Below are 21,822 nucleotides of genomic sequence, written 5' to 3' on the forward strand. Positions count from 1 at the left end.
TTTATTCAAAATTAGATTGTGGGGACATCAATAAGTCCACCTAACTCTATACCCTACTGACGTTTTTCAATATCCGTGTTTAATTGTTGCCATATAGCCTGTGATAAGACACAATAAAGTTTTAACATTACTTTCCATCTGAATACAATGTAAAATCTTTTTCCCTTTAATTCTTTGTCTTGAACCACCACAAAAATGTGTGTTTCAATATCTGACAATTAGTTCAATCGCTAAAATGTGCATAATACACGGCGGACGTACATATGCCGGACAACGTATAACTTAAAGGTTTATAGTTTGCCTACGGAACATAAAAGTGTCTTTTAAAATTCTAAACCAAACAAATACTTGATCCCTAAACTGAATTTGTTAGTTATATTACTAACATTGTAAGCCTATGTGCAAAATATGATGCGATCATGACGCTTTACTGCAATATTGCACCACCACATTTGGACCATATCACATTTTTAATGTGTCTTTGGAGGTATCAAGAAAGTGTAAATAAAGCTATGGGAATGAAGTATTTCGATATATTTAATTTCAATATAATAATTAAATTGGCCTTATTGCAGTGTGCGTTCAAATAATTTCAACGTTTTTTAAGTATGTTTAAAGGTGTATTTTATATAAACCTACGATAAAATGAGTTTTAAAGTTAATTGGATTTGTATTTTTTTAATAAAAATCATAACCGTTCCAATCTTCAATACCGACTCGCAGATGTTCGGTTAGTGTCGATGGTAGTCGGAAATGCTCGGCTCTACCCCCACTATTTCGCTCCGAGAACGCTCATCATCCAACCAACCTTGCTTGTTTGGGTTTGGGTTTGGGTTTGGACTATTTTGTTTAGAGACCCCTGTGGCACTCGCGAGAGTATGTCGTGAGTGTTTATTTCGTTGTGAGTGGTGGTCTGATGGTAGCTGAGTGAGTTTGTGAAGGTAGATTTATTTACGTGTTTTCTAATTACGGTGAAGTGTTGTATATCTGTGGGCAGTATTTAAAATTAAAATGCCCCCAACAATACAGACTAATTTAAATGCTGATAGAGACAAGAGACCTCCAAGAGCTGGAGAAAAGAGGTTAGATCAAGGTTTTCTAACCTATATTTTTTATAATGTCTAGAATAATGTAAATATTTTACTGATACAAAAGTTTTCGATGTATTTTTGTATTGATAAATTTAAGCTAAGCTGATTGTTGTTTATTGTATGTTTAATTTTTGGTATTTAGAATAAACTATTGGTGTAGAATAGAGTTGGTTCTATTCATGTTTGGTAGGCCTAGTTCTAGTCATAATTAACAGGACGTCTCAAAATTTAGAAAAAAACCATTCTTTTCCTTATGTTTAAAATGCCAAAAAATAGTTTATTGTTATGAAATTAATTGCTAGGCTTCTAATTACTTCGAAGTTAATTACCTTGTTGCATGTCCTCCTGACTGATACCATAGAGTAGGCTCTTAAAGTTTAATGCGAAGCCTACTACTAGTTTACAAGACCCACTTTACATTTTTTTTTATAAAGTGTTTCATATAATTGTATTTAAAATAAAATAGGCTACAGCATATTATAAAAAAAATAAAATAAGGGTGTATCTTTACATTATAGGTGTATAGTTAGGCCTACTTGAAGTTGAAACTTTTGTTGGCTACAGTATAATAAGATGCCACCACCACAATATTATTTGATAAATTCTGCAACCACTTGAAACTTGTTGTGAGACAAAATACCCCTTTAAAAAAAGTCTGCTCTAATTCATTTCCTAAGTGGTTTTCAAAGGGACTTGTACGTTTAACCATCATGAAAAAAATTGCTCATAGGAAGGCCACTGGCATTGTCTCCTATTTGGATGAGTTTCGGAATCTAAGAGCCCAGTGCAAATGCCTGGGTCTGCCTTACCAATTACTTGAAAAAGATCGAAGATGATATACCGTCGAAAATCAAATCCTTTTGATCGCACGTAAACAGCCTAAAGAAAAACCGGTACTTTGGGATTATACCGACCACACCCAGACATGAATCGTTATTTGACATTTTGCTTCTACTGATTACTAGATTAGCGTAGAACAATATTTCGTCAATATAAAACAGGAATTGTCTTATCGCAAACCCCTCCCCATCCTCAGACAGAGGTCAAAGTCGAGCGGTCTAGTAGATAACGTGATTGCAGAATCTCGCCGCTCGTTCAGCTGGTGCGTCGCTTTGTACTTCCGTGTTTTACCCGTACATTTCTCCAAATACAAAAATTCAACAAAAACAAACATTACCAAACAAAAACTAAACTCTTTATTGAAAAAAAAAAAAACACTCAAAGCTTGTTTTCGTTCTTGATCACACTCCGCCACCCCAAAATTCGAGTGCCTCCGAAGCCCGCGCTGATGTCGATGAAAGAAAAACATCCCTCGAGATAGTACCTATCAGTAAAATATCGAATTCTAGAAGGGCTGATCAGAAGTATAAATTAAATTGTAATGGAAAGGCAATTATGTACCGTGCAAAAAGCTTAAATAATCATGTGATGCCGCGCGGCGCGGCCTGCCGTAATCGGGATTCTCGAGAAAGATAAGATAACAGCAACAACAATACCGATACCACCCATTCCTTCTTGTTTGCACTTCGATACAAGAGAGGCTGGTTCTGCTGCTGACAGATGTAATCTTTTCTCCGATCACTTCTCCTCTGTTTTTAATGATGCGGTGATTCCCATTCCTGACTTTGACTTTGGTTGGAATACGTCCATCTCTACTTGCTCCATTCTCCCCACTGACGTTCAACGAAGACTTGAATCGCTCGACCACAACAAGGGACCTGGACCGGACGACATACCTCCAATTGTGCTCAAGTACTGTGCAAATACATTGGCTCCTCATTTTGCAATTCTGTTTTCGGCATTGCTAGCCTAAGGTGTTTTTCCCTCTGCACTTAAGAGTGGATTTGTTATTCCCATTTTTAAATCTGGTGATCGTGGCAACGTGAGGAATTATAGGCCAATTGTCATCCAATCCACCGTTGCCAAAGTGTTTGAAAGTGTCATTCTGGACGACCTCTACTTTCATCTACGGAAGTGTATCTCTCCTGCTCAACACGGTTTCCTGCGTCAAAGATCTACTGTATCTAACTTACTTGAGTTCCACGAGTACATAATGTCTGCCTTTGGTGTCTCTTACCAAGTCGACTGCGTTTACCTTGACTTCGCCAAAGCCTTCGACAAAGTCCATCATCGTCTTCTGGTTGCTAAACTTGCCGGCTATGGTGTGCGTGGTCCCCTGCTCAGTTGGCTGGACAGCTACCTTACTGAAAGAACTTTGATTGTCAAGTGTGATGGCCATACCTCGATGCCCTTCCATGTTCTGTCTGGTGTACCTCAGGGTTCTCACCTCGGGCCCCTGCTTTTTAACCTGTTTATTAATGATATTGGAGAGGCTATTAACTCAAGATTTTTGATGTTTGCCGATGATATTAAAGTCTTCTGTGATGTCTCCACTCCATTTGGTACCGCTGCCCTGCAGCAATCCCTAATAAATATTGGCAACTGGTGTCAGAACAACTCCATGGAGCTTAATGTCCAGAAATGTGTCGTAGTTTTTTTCAAGCGTGGTGCAGGAGCCCTTCAACATAATTATATCTTACACGATTGTGTCCTGCGTAGGGTCCACAAAATAAGGGATTTAGGTGTAATAATGACTCCTTCACTTAGTCCTTCGGAGCACATTGCACATGTTGCTTCAAGAGCTAGCTTTCTATTGGGTTTCATATTTAGATCTACAAGAAGCTTCAACTCACCTCAGTCCATTGTTAGTCTTTTTAAATCTTTGGTGCGCCCAATCCTGGAGTATGGTTCCGTTATATGGTCCCCTTACCAACTAAATCACAAGGAACAGCTACAACATGTTCAGAACCGTTTCATCAGGATGCTTGGTCCAAGACTGGGGTTCAGCTACCGCACTACACCTGTCTCTGATGTCGAGAGTCATTTTGGCCTTCTCCCACTACATCTTCGTCGCCACCACGCTGATCTCCTGTTCTTGTTCAAGCTTTTAAATGGCCTCGTTGACTGCCCGGAACTGCTCAGCTCCATTGACATTTGTGTTACAAGAGGTCTGCGCTCAATGACAATCTTCCGCAGACGCCTCAATACCACCAACTATTCTCGCTTTAGCGGCATGTCTCGTTTCATGCGCGCAGGTGGGATGGCTTCAACTCATCTGGATTTCTTCCACGATTATGCACCATCGTTCAGAAGGAAGGTGATTGCTCTGTGTGACGTTACCTAATGGTGGGGCCGTCGGCTCCCCTCATTATAGTGCCAGTGCCTCCTCGCCAGTTTCTGTTTTAAGTTCTTTTCGTTGTTGTTTATTGTATATTTATTTGTTATGGTATTTATAGTCTTTCTGTTAGTTATATCAATTGAAATAGTAGCTCTATTCACTGTTTACCTAATCTCTATTCTTGTTATTGTTACCTGATATTTCTATTTCTATTGTTGTTAGTAACATATATATATATATATATATATATATATATATATATATATATATATATATATATGTGTGTGTTAGTATATATATATATAGTTTATTTCTTAGTTATTATAAAAACTGCAGCCCTATACACTGTTAACTCAATCCCACTCTAGTTTATCCTACTGTTATCTTAGATTCTTTACTGATGTTAGTCCTTTTTATATAGTTTATTTACTGTTTTTCCTTTATAGTATTTAATTAATTGTTGTTATTTCTTATTTAAATAGCTCTCATTAGGCTCTATGTTCTATTGCTATACAGTGTTTACTAGCCTTACAATTTCCAGTCTTGTACAGTTGTTACCTAGATGTTGTTTGCTGGTCATGCCTCCTTGTTGTATGTTACTATTTACTCTCTGTCTTATTAGCTCCTAAGAAAACTTTAGTACATCTTGTCCATAATTATTTTTTTGTTACTTTTGTATAAAATTGGTGATTGCCGTTGAAATAAATAAATAAAATAAAATAGAATCGTATTTATGATTTACTAAACTATGTAACAAAAATGTTGATACGAATTACAATACATAAAAACTATCTGTTATGCGTATCTATAAAATGTAACAAACAAAACAGTTTAACATTTAGTTAAGTTTTATTGTTTTTAAGGATATTCTATGATTCTATTGTGGTGGTGGCCTCTTATTATACTGCAGCCCTTTTATTTTCTAAAAACATTTTTATAACTTATAAACACCGATTTAAAAACTCAAAATATCCAAAAATACCGGTTGTTATGCAAAGCAACAGCTGTCAAGATTGCGTAGTAGGTTAGACAAATTTAGCTTTTACCAGCCAGTCAAATATTAAGAAACATTGTATATGTAAAAGTGAGTACATTAAAAAGAAATGCGAAATCTGCTGATTAAGAAGATATAACTTTTACAATTTAATTGAAGATTATATGAAAGATGGTGTAATTTGCAGATATTATGTTTAAATATCAGGAAAACCGAGGACATGATCTAGCACACTCCTACCTTAAATTAGATAAATGATAGTTAATGATTCATATTTTTTAAGAGCTATTTTTACGTCTCTTGACAACTTTATACTCTTACATAAATTTCATGAAACCTGGCATGAATAGTTTTTAAAACAATTGGCCTTTTAAAAACAGTACATTAAGTTTAATGACAAAGACCTAGATACAGAAAACTAGGCAATTTACACAACCAAATTGTCGGGATAAAAAAAATTTTCAAATTTAACTGTTTCATAAATAACAGGAAACCGAGCTTTGCCTGCTATTCGGGTAAATCATGTTTTGGGATCCATTTTATAATATACTTGTCCACAAACGTTAAAACTATAAATGCAATGACTAGTATTTATTGTTTTGTCATCTTCTGATTAAAGAATGCTAGATCAGAAGATGCGTTTATGTTTCTTATTTTTAATTAAACTCTTGGGAGATGGTTTAAAAAATTACGGATACTTTCTGATTAAAACGGAGGCCACCCGTTTAAAAAAGTAGGTATATATATATATATATATGTAAAATTCTATTATGAGCACAAAAACTATACCTTCATTAAGTATTCCAAAACTCAATAGTCTGACAAAAGAGTTGTTGCTCGCACCAAAATATGTATGTTTTAAAATTGTTCGCACCAACAATGTAGAAGTCGGACCATTGTGACAAATGGTAGCCTACTGTGAGAAAACCATGTATCCACACGAAGTCCAATTTTTTTGGCAGTCTATTTTTATATTGCCAAAATTGATTATTAACAGTAAGATAGTAAAATACAATTTCATGTTATGAACATTTACACAATGTTTCAGCGACGGCAAACATCTATTACATCCTGTAAAAACGGTAGATCTTCTTCCTCACTCTTTGGCAAATCCCAAATCAAAATAACATCACTCATTGTGCTATCTACAAATCACTAGAAAAAGTTTACAGTACGAAAACAAACATATCAATGAGCTATAGAGTTAGGTTATTATGATAAACCGAGACACGAATCTGATGCAGTTAATGACCGACACGAACCGAGCACTGCAGTTAATGACCTTCAACTTGACATACTTTCACTGATTTGAGTGTCCGAGCTTCAATACTGCTCCGTGCTGATGGAGATGAACAATAAATATCGCTCGAAATAGTACCGATTAGTAAAATATAAAGTTTCATAAGGCTGAACACTAATACTTGAGAGCTAAAAATATTACTGAACCATACTAGTATATATAACAGGATTGCAATGACCACTACACTAAAAGTGCACAGAGCATTTAAATTCCCTTTACGAAATCAAAGAAAACCCATTTTGTCTAGTAAGCTATAAAAGATAATTTAACACAGGAGTGTGTTGAAATCTTGTCACCGACTTTTAACATTGACTTCACACTATTATTAATTATGATTATTAATATGAATATTGTACGAATCTACTTCATGTGTTAAAATCTCATATAATTGTGCTCAGACTTTTTACAAATTTATATATTCTGATATTTTCTTGTTTGGCTACCAAAAAAACCTATGTAAAAACATTTGCTATTGCTCAGCCAAATCCTATGGAGTGACATGCACTATTATTATTTAACTCAATGTTGCTTTTATATGTTTAAATTTTCATGCAAAGATTCAAGTCTATTGGTCAGTTCATTTTAGAGATATTGTGCGAACAGATAGGCATAAAGACAGGCAAAAATAAAATTTTTCCTTTGCTAATGTTCAACCAATGGGACACTGAAGAATCTTAGACATCCTCCACAGTTAATATAATTTTGCATTGTCTCCTTGTGTTGGTATTCTATATTCTATACATAGGTTAATTTTAAAATACTTGAAGCGTAATCTATAAAAGCCAACTTTATACTTTATTTTATTACTTATGTTAAAAAATAACTGTACACAATGTTATTATATTGGTTACATTCCACTTTTCACTGAAACATTGAAGTTCTTGTATTCTTTTTATTTAACTTATTATTTAAAGTAAGTTGTCTTTTTGCCTTTAGTTTATATCAAAAGTACAGTTTTTATTGTAACACAGTTTTTCCATATTTGTTTTATTTCTCAAGACTACGATTTCAATTTGTTCGAATGCAGATAAAATTGTCATTTTTTCTTCTAACTCTTAATATTAACATATGTAGTGTAAGGGGTTGTAAACAATATCCTTCACTGATATGATTTTATTAAGTAAGTCTTTTAAGTTTTCAATAATAAATCGCTAACAAAAAATAAAATTGGTGTATTTTGAATTATTTTATATCAAGGTTAGGCCTACTAATATTTTTATCTTTTTGCAGATCTGAACTTGTTTGCAGAGTGAAGTATTGCAACACTCTTCCTGACATTCCATTTGACCCAAAGTTTATAACATATCCATTTGAATCCAGAAGGTAAGACTTTACTGATTAAAGCAGTGTGAAAGTGCCCATAGATTCCTTCCATAAAAAGAACTAATCCTCTAACATGAATCCTAACCTGGTTCATGAACTACTCCTGACCTGGTTCATGAACTACTCCTGACCTACCACAACCTAGTTCCTGAACCAATTAATAAAACTAAATTAATTTTATTATTTGAAAACAAAAAGAACAAATACAAAAAAAAATCAATAGAATTTACTTAACAGGCATTTTAAAACCAAAAATACCGGTTTTCATGATTAAAGTGTTCTTAATTACACAGGCCAAATGCAGAATAAAACGTATCTATAAATGACTGTATCTCAAAAAAACGTAGCTGAAGATTTCGGTAGAACTGCCTATACACATTGAATACATGGTCTACTGTATTATATTACTACCCTCATTCTTAGGCCTCGCCTATTTTTGGAAATTTATGGATTTTACATATCAAACACTGAAAAACGAAATCTATAGATAACCATACTTCAAAAACGTACGAGTCGATGTCGATTAAAACTTTCTATACTCATTCATTATGTGGTCTTTTATACTAAAATATAAGCCTCATTCTTAGGCTGAGCCTATTTTCAGGGCCACACCGATTTAAAAGACTATGTGCTGACAAAAACAATCCATGGATGGCCCGTACCTCAAAAATTTACAAGCTGATTTTGATCAAACTTTCTATACACATTCAATACACAATACACTATACTACAATATAAGCCTCATTCTCTGGCAGTGCCTATTTTCTTCGGAGCCACACCGATTTTACAGGCTATTTGCTGACAAAACCAATCTATGCATGGCCGTACCTCAAAAACATACAAGCCGATTTTGATAAAACTTTTTATACACATTCAATACATTGTTTACTATTCTACAATATAAGCCTCATTCCTAGGCTGCACTTATTTTGGAGATATATCGATTTTACATGTCAAATACTGGAAAAATATATGCAAGGCCGTTCCTACTTATTATTACTATTATTATTAGTATTTTAAATTATAGTATTATTATTATTATTATTATAAATACTTGATTGTTAATAGTTGTAGAATAGTCATAGTTCTTACATCAGTTTTCAGTAATACCAAATATGGCATTATAAGAATTCACAAGTAAGAGAAAATCATTATTGCATTATTACTCAGTGCCTGTGTTCAATAAAATAATGGGAATTGAATAAATTTACTTTGCATATGGGTAATAATAATTTGGGGAAGGAGAAAATAAACAAAATATTGGCTTAGTGACAGCAAACTCAAGTAAACAAATAAATGGTGTGTAAAATGGTAATATTGTGTTAAGCCTAAAATTGTATATAACATCAACTGTTATTCAACCGCATCAATGTTATTAATACATAAAAAAAAATATTTTTTAGCAGAACGGTTTTTTTAATTAAGAAATTAACTCAAAATGAACGCCTAAATAATATAATAACAATAATTTGATAACAATAGTTTAAACTATGAAACAAAAGAAATAAAATAGTTTGTGCTAGAAATTTATTTTTATATTTGAATTTAAATAAAATATTAAGTTACCATTTTAAAGGTGATATTATTATTATATAAAAAAATATTATAACAAAGAAGAAATAGTTTTTTATACAAAAAAATCGCCTTCGAGATCAAGTTTAGTCGCTAAAAAACTAATTTAATTATTAAATGGTGCAATGTTTCTGATACCAATGGAAGGAGGAGGTTCCAATTTTTAGAAATCGATATATATATATATATACATATATATCGATTATATATACATAACATCGATTGGCGTGCAGTATATATATATATATATATACTATATATATATATATATATATATATATATATATATATATATATATATATATTGCACACCAATCGATGTTTGAATAAACAGTAAATAAAGGTAATGAAAAACGACTTTTTTGCTGAAGTGTTACTAGCCTAGAATGTTAAAACAACGTTATATTTGGATGGTTGCTTTTAGAACACTTAGCTTATAGAACACAGAAATAATAAAAATATGAAAAAGTATAAAGATAAAAACAAACAACTTTTTTGTGGTGTTGATTTTAAACTAGTAGACAAGTTTTGGTTGTCTAAAAAAGTTTATTTTGATTTTTTTAATAAAAAATTTGACTATTGAAACAAAACAATATTTTTTAAACCCATAATTTACTAACTAAACAATAAGAGTTTTTGAAGAATTGTGTAGAATTGTATAGAATCACAAAACATATTTCACACATAGCCTTATGTAATTTTTTAAAATTATAAAATAAATAGTTTATAAAATTATTCTTACTTAAAGATATATTATTCACTACCATAAAACTAAATTCATATGTTTGTTCCTTATAACATTTTTGTAATCTTGGACTTAGCAAAATAGTTATCTTGCCAATCCTTATAAGAGGGTTGAAGTTAAAAATTCAGTCGTGACTTCCAAAAAACATCTATTTACCAGATAAAAAAATTGTTTATGATTATTTATTATTTTAAAGTTAATTTTAAATGTAAATTGTGGACAAAAACAATATATTAGATATAATCCTCGTATATTATAAGAATATAGGATATATGAATAAGGCATATATTTTTGGTGAATTTAAAAAATGCTTGCGAGTTCTGAAAACAGGGTGACTGTTTTAAACTTTTACTATGATATAAATAATAATATTTATTGTCATGTTAAGTTTTGCACTCATCGACAAAGTCATGGCACCATATCTAGGGTTAAGTTTTATATAATTAAAAAAATTGTACCTTATTGCTTTAACTCCCAAATTTCATTAACATTTAAAGTATAGAATGTCAATAAAAAGTATCCATTTTAATCCAAATTAATTGGATTTACTGCTTAGATAGTGTATAATAAACAAGTAGACTGAGGGTTAAATAATAAATGAAACATTGGATAAATAATAAGATTTTGTTTGATTTTAAAAATGAATTTATTTGTATGGTTTGAATAATGTTTTTTTTCTTGCCCTTATTCATTGTTAATGTAATCTGAAACCTAAATATTTATGATTTACAGGTTTATTGAATATAATCCTACATCTTTGGAAAGGAATTATAAATATGAAGTTCTTACGGAGCATGACTTGGGAGTAACAATAGATCTCATAAATAAGGATCTATATACTCCAGATTTTAGACAGATGCTTGATCCTGCGGATGAAAAACTACTAGAAGAAGACATTCTTACACAGCAAGATTCAAAAAGGTAATAATATATAACAAATCAAATAGGATTATTTTAATTTTTCCTTAAGATGTGAGGGTAATGTTGTTCTTTGGTAGTGTGATTGATAACCACTTCTCCACACTCCTTCATATCCTGCTGAACCATAACTGTAACCATGAAGTAAAATTCCTTTGTGACAGGACAGTATGAACATTGAGAACATTCATCTTTGTAACCTAGCATGTCTCTCTGCATTAAATGGGGCATCTTATAGATCCCTAAAAGAGTTATAATCAACTAAAGTGAGAATGGCATAAATATTGTTGTATTTAGTGATGATTATTTTGATAAATCACTATCTCTACACCCCATTTCTTCTCGATACATTAGATCCAGAAGATGGGAATGTTAGCAGGCACTGTAACTTGCAGAATGTCTATATTGGCTGTTTTAGTTTTTTATATTTGTAAAGAATTGGCATTGAATTGAAGAGTTGAAGCACATAAAAACACAGCAACAATCACCAAAACATATTTTAAACTGACAATAAAGTTGTAATAAAAACAAATTTTATTATTTTAACGTATGATAACATTTTTATTCAAGTACATTTAAATGACTTAAGACAATACATTTGAACAATTTGTTATGGTACAAACTTTATTATTAGTCTTCTTAAAGCTTATTTAATGTTGAAAATTTGTTAATGCTTACTGCTTACTCTTTAATTAGGTTTTCCAAGTTTAATTTATCTTATATCACTCTGTTTCTAGACTGAGTATTTCCAAGTGATCTAGAAAATACATTTTTGTACATTTTGGTGTCCTATCTACAAAAATATGATTGTGAATTAAGACGTGGTGAAAACATTGAAAATTTATATGAGACTTTAGGTAGTAATGATGGCAAGAGAAAATCATATTAAAAAAAAATGTTTTAAAACCCAAATTTGCTACTGGCAATTACGTTTCCTGTAGTAAAAATGTAATATTGTGGTTGTTATGTTTGTTCTTTAGGGACAATTTCTAATATATTAATATATTATTGTTGTAAGACAACTTGATACACTGAACAGAAATATTCAGTTTTATAGGCAATGCATATAATAGATGATAGTTCATGCTGAATTTGTTTCCGACACTGGTATACATTGTAAAGATGTTCTGGCAATAAAGAATTTGATTTGATTTAGAGTGGATAATACTAGCTCCACTAGTTTAAAATATTAATCAGAACTAAGAATATTGACATATTCTTATCAATGGCTGCTCATGCATATTATGTGCTTCTTACTTGGGTGCATATATCTCAGTCATTCATTAGTCAACTCACATACAGTAATTTACTGTAAGTTCTGTTCACCACACTCAATTACTTTTTGGAACATACAATCTGTGAATATAAAAGTTACGCATGAGTGCAAGAATTTTAGTAGGTAATTTCTCATGTATTAATTCCACGAATTTATTATATCCATTATTACACAAAGCCTCTTGTTTTTTAGTATATAAGTATTCTAAATTTAACATAAAAAATTATTATTCCAGATCTCGACATCATGGGATGAGTGTATCTTGGCTCAGAAGAACTGAGTACATTTCAACAGAACAAACAAGATTCCAGCCACAGACTATGGATAAAGTTGAAGCAAAAGTTGGATACAGCATCAAGAAGAACTTTAAGGTATTTCACTGGTACATCCTTTTTAATAGGCATTTTTTAATTAATTTTTGACGTAATTTAAGAACTAATATCAATAGCTTGACTTGATTGAATTTTAAATTCTCCTTCTTTAAGACCCCATTTTTATGAAAACATTCATGTGATTTATTTACTCTTTATTTTCAACAATTTGTTTAATGATTTTTGAACATTCCCTTGTCTAATTCATTATTATTTTATAAAATTTATCTTTTTATTCTAAATTTGTTTATTTATAATGATTTCATTTTTAGTTTACAAATAATGCTTTGCTTTGCTTTTCTGTTTTGAAATTTTATTAATAAAACATATTTTGAAACCTCATTTTAAGTATGAGGTAAACAATAATTTAAATACGGTTGTCTTTTATTAATAATTATCTCACAAACAAATATAAAAAAATAGCAATGTTCACGGTTGCATACACACTTTATTCAGTACTAGATTAACCCACGTGCTGCATGCACCCATACGCGCCGTTGATTCCCACCATTTTTAACTGCCTGTTGATTTATTGAGATGATGGTTAATACATTGCTATTTGGCTATGTCACTGTTACTTTCGTTTCAACTTAGATTAATATTTGGTTTTACTAGGAAACAAATATGACTGATGAGGATTCCGATCTTTAAGTAGATCCAAGTTAACTCTGATCATTTTCTTGATAGGGTTAAAATCTCAACAATTAATTTTTAGAAAAAAGAAAGGTTTTCAGCCTGGGCATTGTCATGTGCAAGGATCATATCTAATAGAATAAGGGGGACAGCTGGCACTGTACATGATTGACGGTACTTATCAAAAATGGTCACAACAGGATCTGTGCTATATCTAACTAATATCTAAAGTCTGACAGCAAAAACCATGTGACTATCGATTTTCACAAACTTGCCTAAAATAACACATAAAAGAACATGGAGGTGAACAAGCCAAATTTGAGTTGAACAATGGAAAAGTTACACAAAAAAGCATATCTGAAATCCAATGATACCGAAGAGAAAAGAAACAACACAAATCAATGTGTTCTCTCCTTGGTGTTTTAGATGTTTTTGGTGTTAACTTTGACTTAGCATGTTTATCGTTATATATTTTGACTTATTAAAGTGCTTGCATACTAAACTTACCTTTTAAGGTTTACCACTGAAGAAGTGGGTGCATAACAGTTATATATCAGTTACTAAATGTGTTCTGACCCTATTTGTTCATCTTACTGTTTTGTGTACACCCCTGAATGTGAGCTGCAACATATTGGTATACTATAAAGTAATCTATAATTGATTTGGTAGTTTTGTAATACACAAAATTAAACTTATTATAGTTTAACCCTTTTAGGGTGAGCTAGCTATTTATAGGTTACAAAGTATGTCCAAGGAGATGATGCAAGCTATTTGTAGCCCGCTTTTGTATTGCCAAAAAAAGACGAGCAGGCTGTCTGTTGCCCACTTTTAATATTTATGAGTTAGGAAACATTGTAAAAATAATGATTTTATTTGCTAATGTTTGGTGTATGACCTTTCTACAAATATTTTATGCTCTCATGTTGGTAATATCTCATATACATCTTTTCTATTCTGTAACAGTTGTCACATCACATCATTCCAGCTGTATCGTCAGGCAGGCGATTACGTTATGTATTTTTATTTTTATCAATATTTTCCAACTAATCAACATCAAATTTTGTACAAAACTAATGGTGAACAAAAAATTATTTATTATTCTTATAGTAAACTAACGGAAAACAAAAACAAATGCGACAGTAAAATTTTGTTTTAAATTTTGTACTCAATTAAATTGTTATGAAATACTGCTATATTGTAGAAAATTTCATTGAGAATTATAGGATAAAAAAATTATATTTATACTGAACTTATATTGTATTTATTAAACGTTTGCATTGTTTCTATTTTCACTTTGTCTTCATCAGCACACCTTTCAGAAAAAAAGTAAACACTTTTTTCATTCTAAAAGGGTTATTTAAATTGTAGCATTTTGGTACGGGAAATTATTTGTTGAGTACCCATTGTTGTTTGATCTGTTGTTCTGTAATTCTTATATAAGTGGAATAGAGTTTAGGAAATAAATGTAAAATTTATTTTAATTCTGTATGAAACATGTAATTAAAAGTAATAATTTTTTTCCAGGATGAAACTTTATACATGGATCGTGAAAGTCAAGTTAAAGCAATTGAGAAAACTTTTACAGATTCTAAGCAAACCATCGAAAAACATTATAGCAAACCCAATATTGTTCCTGTTGAAGTTTTACCAGTTTTCCCAGACTTCAAGGTACAGTGTTATATAATTTTTATCTATCGTTACTAAATAATCTGGTTCAATTTTTATTTAAGTTTTAAATCCATTTTTAGTCCTAAGATGTATTTTGTGCTAGGCTATATACACAGTATATATATGATATATATATATATATATTTATTTATTTATTGAAATGATATATATATATATATATTTATTTATTTATTGAAATGATATATACATGTATATATATATTTATTTATTTATTGAAATGATATATATATATATATTTATTTATTGAAATGTTTATATATATATATATATATATATATATATATATATATATTATATACATTATGTAATTGTTTGGTTATTTGAATCCAGGTAGTAATCACAATTTTGATTGTGCTAATTGATTTTTGTTTGTTTGAAGTAATATATTTCAATTTGTTATTAAAAATAAAATTATTGTAATTTTTTATGTAGTGTTCTTATGAAGAGTTCTCATAAAATGTTTAACATTTTGAAATCCGGCCAAACAACATATAATAAGACATAGCTCGTTATATGTTACAGCTTTGGAAGTACCCTTGTGCTCAGGTCATCTTCGACTCAGACCCTGCGCCAGTAGGACGACCTGTGCCAGCCCAGATTGAGGAAATGTCTCAAGCTATGATTAGGTGAGAGACAAACTTAAATATGGCTATACTCCAAATAATATTCGAAAAATAATTATTTACTTCAACTGTCTTTTGAGTAAAAATAACCAACTAGAATGTTAAATAATAAGGGAGCAAAATTAAGGAAGTTTATGCATATTTATTTGATAAGAGGATGCTTATAACTTGCTTCAATGAGTTCATAAGCATGGGCTTGGTCTCTTTAAAGAGTTGTAGTTATGTTTTGTCATACTCCAATTACTAGGGGTGTTGTAAATATTCTACTACCATGACAATTTTTAGAATTTAATTGTAGGTTTGAAGTGAATTTCTAAATTCGTAACTATTTGTGGAAATTTTAAAATTTGTATTTATTCAAATTCTGTATTATTCTTGATGTCTACAGATTCCTATGTAGAAAGCCTGATTGTCAATAATGCTAGTAGTAGTAGACGTTGAAATAGGAGTGTATCAAATTGGTTAAAATCAGAAATGATCATTTTATTTCAGATCCTATTTATCTTAGCTTGATGCACTTAAAACCAACCGCCAGACACATAAATAAATATTAAATCAGTGTCAGCTAATCATATAGGAGACCCTTAAAATGGGGACTTTCCAGTGCCTTTGTATAGTTATTATGGTGAAAAGAGTGTTTAAGTGTTTCAATATATCTGAGAAAAAATATTATTAACAATTTTTAACCCTTCAATAACTTTACATATTAATCTCCGACAAAACTAACGTGGCTGACAATCAATTGTCTATTGATTCCAAGAAAAACCAAGTTGTTTGCTTATATACAGTGCAATTTAGCTCTTGGCTTCTGGACTATAACACTTGGCCTAATCCACATTTTTCACATTGGATAAATACTTGTAACAACGCTAACTAGATTTGAAATGCTTAATGATTTAAGATCATTATAGATACCATAAAAACTTTATATGCAATTGTTAGATACCATAACAAACTTTTATATGCAATTTATTTCTGTCCTTGATGATAAAAGTCTACATAATTTCTATTTTCTGTGAACTCAATTCTCAGCACACCCTTTGACAAAATGAAGCATTAATACAAGTTTGAGTTTAAAGCTAAGTTATTAATGTTAAAATTTGTAACTGAAAATTTTTTTCCTAATATCAGGTGTTTATATAGATTTGGAATATTATTAATCTGACATCTATATTTTCTAATTGACTATAATTTATGTTTCAGGGGTGTAATGGATGAAAGTGGTGAACAGTTTGTTGCATACTTTCTACCTACTGAGACTACATTAGAGAAACGTAAAGCTGACTTTGTTAACAATATTGAATATGCCGAAGATGAGGAATACGAGTACAAGATGGCACGAGAATATAACTGGAATGTCAAAAGTAAGGCCAGTAAAGGGTACGAGGAGAATTATTTCTTGGTCATGAGGCCTGATGGAGTCTATTACAATGAGCTGGAAACTAGGTGAGTACTTTTTAAACTCTCAGTAGATTAGTCTGTATAGTTTTTTAAAAATAATATAACTAAATCTGTTATCGGTGATTCTAATTTATTTGAGTTTTTTTTTGCTTATTTAAGTATTTATCTACTATTCACTAAACTATTACAACTATACAAGGTAGAAGTATGGCATACCATGTGTTTCATAACAGGCTTCGCTCTGGTTGCATGCACCATTTCAGGTCCTGTGATGTCCTGCAGACATACAATCATACAGAAAATGAACTCTTATATCCCGTGGATTGATATGCACCATCATTGAAATTGGTGTTGCCCATATAGAAATGAAGCTTCATGTAAAATTTCAAAACCATAGCTCAATTCCTTCTTAAGATATCGTACAAATAGTCACCAAAATATTTGTTCCTGTATTTATGTACCAAGTATACTAATACAGAATATAGGATGTTAAAAACTCCTTTGATAACTTAATAATTTTTCAGTAGTTTTACCTATAAAAATTAAACTCTGTATGTCAACATTGGACATAAAACGACATACTTTGATACTGTGGGTAACACCTTGGGGGATGTATAGTCTGTGGAAAATCTAATGTTCAAAATCGCTTTTCTTATCATTGTAAAGTTATTTGTTAAGTGCTGAAACAAATCAAATTATTTGGGAAAAAAATTGAACTGTGATAGCTGTAATGACAAAAACACTAGAAATAGAATAATTACTATAACTTAACGCAACTCAAAAAGTCTGCAGAAAGTGTACTGGCACGCAATTGGCTTGAATTAAATCAAACAATTACCAAAATAGCAATTTAATGGTAACTACTATACGAGTAATAGTCATCAGACTCTTGACTAATGAATGAAGCCACTTATAATATATCAAGTCCATCCCATTCCATTATTATTGTGACAGAACATATACATTTCTGTTTCATTAGATTTCATAACTTCATTTTGTACCTTATAATTTTTGTACCGGAGCAAATATTGATTTAATTTTCCATATAAATAATGAGTCTGGACCGCTTTATGCATGTTTGGAAATGATTTTTGTTTGTCTCAGGGTGCGATTGAGCAAACGAAGACAGAAGGCTGGGCAGCAAGTGAACAACACTCGTCTTGTAGTGTGCCATAGAACACTAAACGCCTCTGAGTTTAAGATGCAGCGTTATCGAGAGAAACAATTGGAACCTGCGAATGAAGACGAAGAAGAGGAGGAGGAGGAAGAAGAAGAGGAGGAAACTGTTCAAGAACAGACTAATAACGATAACAAATCAGGCAAGTTACTGTATGAGACTCCTAGTTTAGATTAGTCTACAATTCTTATTTTACTGCATGTGTTTTACTCTCATTCCAATAATAAATCTGTTGCGTCAGTTTAATGTTAATCCATTGATATTTGTAATATAGATACGTTTTGTAGAATATATTTGCTAAATCGATTTTCACCCATATACAGTGTTGTAACCATTTGTAGTGAAGCCTGCAATTGGTTTATAAACAGTCCTAAAAGCATTTAATGTTGCGATAATAACTTCAGTTCTCAGTACATGTAACCATTGTTAATTTTGTGCACAGTATCATAATACACATTTATATAATGAAACCATTCACTGTAAACTTTTTATTCGACTCTGATTTTTATTCTGTATAAATATTTAAGGAATCGGTGGCAACCATTATTATACTGGCTGAAAATTAATTTAACTGTCTAACTGTTGATTTGAAAGTGGTTCATTGTTAAGGGTTTCAAACACTTCAGTAAATAATTTTTTTTTATTGATTGTAATCTCACTGTCAATATTGTAAATTTTACTGGCTTTCTAATTTTATAACAGTTTATTATTAATATTTATAATAATCACAATCAACCATCTGATATTTGAGCACAATGTGCACCGTCATTAAGTTATTTCAGAAATTTGGTAAGAGTTAGTATTAATCATTTGTTTACATTTACTTATCTCATCTAATCTTTGGTTGGTTTTCAATTTTAAGATTTTTTAAATAATTATATACATTTGATAACTGCAGTAAAACCCTGGTTAACCGAACTTAGGTCAACTAAAACGTTTCCATGAATGGTAACACGTATGTATATAAATAACTGAGCAAAATAGTTTATATGCGTGCATGACACATTACTGTAGCGATAGGCTGGACAAGTAACGTCTTCTTGAGATGATTCACCCTTCCCCTTCCATCAACAACCGTTGGTGTGCCGGACCACTGTCCTCCCCTGTTATTTGTCATCTCTCCTGCTCTTGCTACCGTTTTAAAAGTATAAAACTTACAGGTATTGTTTATATGCATTTAATTTTCCCTACACTCTCTCATTCTAATAGGTTATTTTTTATGTAACTGGGTTAATTGCAATATTTGTTATCCAAAATGGCTGTCTTCCCCCCTATTTCAGATAACAGGGCTTTACTGTATTATCAAATGTGATATCCAAAAAAATGTTATATATAAATAGATTTTATGTTACTTCTTACAACCAAGAGCCAGAATTAATTCATTAGTTTTGGAACAAAACAAATGAAATAATTTTCAAACTACTAACTTTTATTTTGAATATTATGTTTTAGATGATGATGATGATAAAGCTAATTCCGAAAAAGGTAGGAAAAGTCACAGTGGAAGTGAAAAAGAAGACAGTGACAAAGAAGAGAGTAGGAGGGACAGAGACACAGAGAAAGAGGGAGAAGATAGTGATAAAGAAAAAGATGACAGTGACAAAGGGAGAAATGAAAGTGATAAAGAAAAAGAAGATAGTGACAATGAGAGAGGTGAAAGTGATGGAGAAAGGCATGAAAGTGATCAGGAAGGTGATGATGCCGCTAAGGAGAAGCTTGGCAATGAGAGTGATGATGGCCGAAGTGGCAGTTCTTCAGGTAAGACTTGAAATTATTCTAGTTTAATATGAATCTGTTTAAAGTTAATCTACACTCCTTTATTTACTACAAGCTATTTCATTGGTTATATAACTTATAATGTTGATTCCAACATCTGAAATTCATTATCAATTTTATGCTAAATATGATGAACTAATTTATTGTACAGAATAAATTAAATTTGTTGTAGGTAATGAAACACAACTTCTTGGTTAGAATATGATTTAGAAGCATTGGATTTGAATGTTCTTGAAAAATGTTTGCAACTTTCGAAAACAGTATGCATATTATAAAACATGCTTTATCAAATTATCTATGTATTTGTTAAGAAATGGACTCTATTAAATGAATGTTTCATGTAATAATAAAGCATCTAAGCAAAATTTGTGGAGTAACAAATTTTTATTGGCAGTTTTTAGCGAAGTTGTTTGTACATTCAGAAACTCCAATAGTGGTAAAGTTGTGAATTGCTGATGTTCAAGAGTCTGTTTGTCCATGATATTGACTAAATCTCCTGATCAGGTTCATCATGGGCATATTAGTATGTCCTTGTAGGCTCTCACCCACTAACTCACTTTGTTTTCACTTGTTGAATTATAACCATGCACTTCACATCACTTTTGCACTGATTCTGAAAACCGCACATTGTAACTGAAAATAACATCATTTAGAGCCCAATATAGGACTTTTTGCATATGCTTTTAGATATTCGTACCATATTTGTTTAGCTACTTTGATTGATACCATATGTTTCAAATTATCTATATATTTGTTATTCTCGAAAATACTGCATAAATGGAATCTATTAAATGAATGTTTTATATAATAACATTTTGTTATGTGAACAGCAGATATTTATAAAAACAATCTTTTTGACATTTAGCCTCAAGTACTCTTTCTTGTTAATGTTTAAAAAACAAAGCACTCCTATTTCATACATTGCATTCAACAATGTGTTACACCTAAACATTTATGCTAATGAGTTAAAGGTTCTAAGGCGTTTAATTTGTATTCAAACCTTCGGTCTCATATTTACTCATAAAATTATCATTGTTATTTCAGACTCTGGAAGTGCTAGTGAAAACGAGACAGAAAATAAAGAAGTTGAGAAGATAAGTAACAGGAGTGATGCTGCTTCTCATAGTTCTGGCTCTCGTAGTTCGTCCCGTTCACGCAGTCGCTCCCGCTCAGCCCAACGTTCCAGGTCTCCATCTCCTCGCAGGTCACGCAGTCGTTCCCAGTCAGCCCAACGATCACCCTCTCCTCACAGGTCCCGCAGTCATTCAAGTGCAAGTGGCAGTGGCAGTGGTAGCGAATAATATCATATGTTATATCTTCTCAAATATATCATTAATGTTTGTAAATACGCTAATCTTTTCATTTCTATCATTCAAATCTGCTACTAGACTCATGTTTAATTCAATAAAAGATTACAAAGTAAATTATATAAATTGTAATATGTCATTGTAAAAAATATTATTGACGCATTGAATACAGAATCTATGAATACATAGTACATGTTGAAGTAGCAGGGATGCCATCATAAACCAAGTCTGAGAATTCATTTGGCTTTCCATACATTATCATGGCATTTTACATAATATAATACCTGGTTTCAGAATGCCTCATATGAGATTAAGATTTACATGCCATTGTATATCACAATGCTGTCAGCTACATTGAAACTTTTATTCGCCTATAAATGCAAATTAACTTTTTGCAAACAAATTCTAATAATATATTTATAAATTTAAAAATATATATGAAAACTTA

The 21,822-nt window shown here is 31.2% G+C and overlaps 1 protein-coding gene across 1 annotated transcript; it reads left to right on the forward strand.

Moving 5' to 3' along the window:
* Positions 1 to 827: 827 nt before the first annotated feature.
* On the forward strand, positions 828 to 21,415 carry LOC124360478 (RNA polymerase II-associated factor 1 homolog). The gene is made up of 10 exons (XM_046814145.1): positions 828 to 1,082; positions 7,794 to 7,886; positions 10,936 to 11,124; positions 12,633 to 12,768; positions 14,926 to 15,069; positions 15,613 to 15,716; positions 16,917 to 17,159; positions 18,219 to 18,433; positions 19,744 to 20,049; positions 21,112 to 21,415. Exons 1-10 carry the CDS (start codon positions 1,012 to 1,014, stop codon positions 21,366 to 21,368), a joined length of 1,758 nt encoding a protein of 585 aa, XP_046670101.1. The 5' UTR covers positions 828 to 1,011; the 3' UTR covers positions 21,369 to 21,415.
* Positions 21,416 to 21,822: the final 407 nt, after the last annotated feature.

This window comes from Homalodisca vitripennis, chromosome 4 (genome assembly GCF_021130785.1).
Source record: "Homalodisca vitripennis isolate AUS2020 chromosome 4, UT_GWSS_2.1, whole genome shotgun sequence".
Taxonomy (NCBI): domain Eukaryota; kingdom Metazoa; phylum Arthropoda; class Insecta; order Hemiptera; family Cicadellidae; genus Homalodisca; species Homalodisca vitripennis.

Bases quoted from the DNA above. Each gene is read 5' to 3' on its own strand.
- LOC124360478 (XM_046814145.1), top strand. From the start codon at position 1,012: ATGCCCCCAACAATACAGACTAATTTAAATGCTGATAGAGACAAGAGA. The intron at 11,125-12,632 runs GTAATAATATAT...TTATTATTCCAG, and splicing joins ACACAGCAAGATTCAAAAAG to ATCTCGACATCATGGGATGA. The intron at 15,070-15,612 runs GTACAGTGTTAT...TATATGTTACAG, and splicing joins CAGTTTTCCCAGACTTCAAG to CTTTGGAAGTACCCTTGTGC.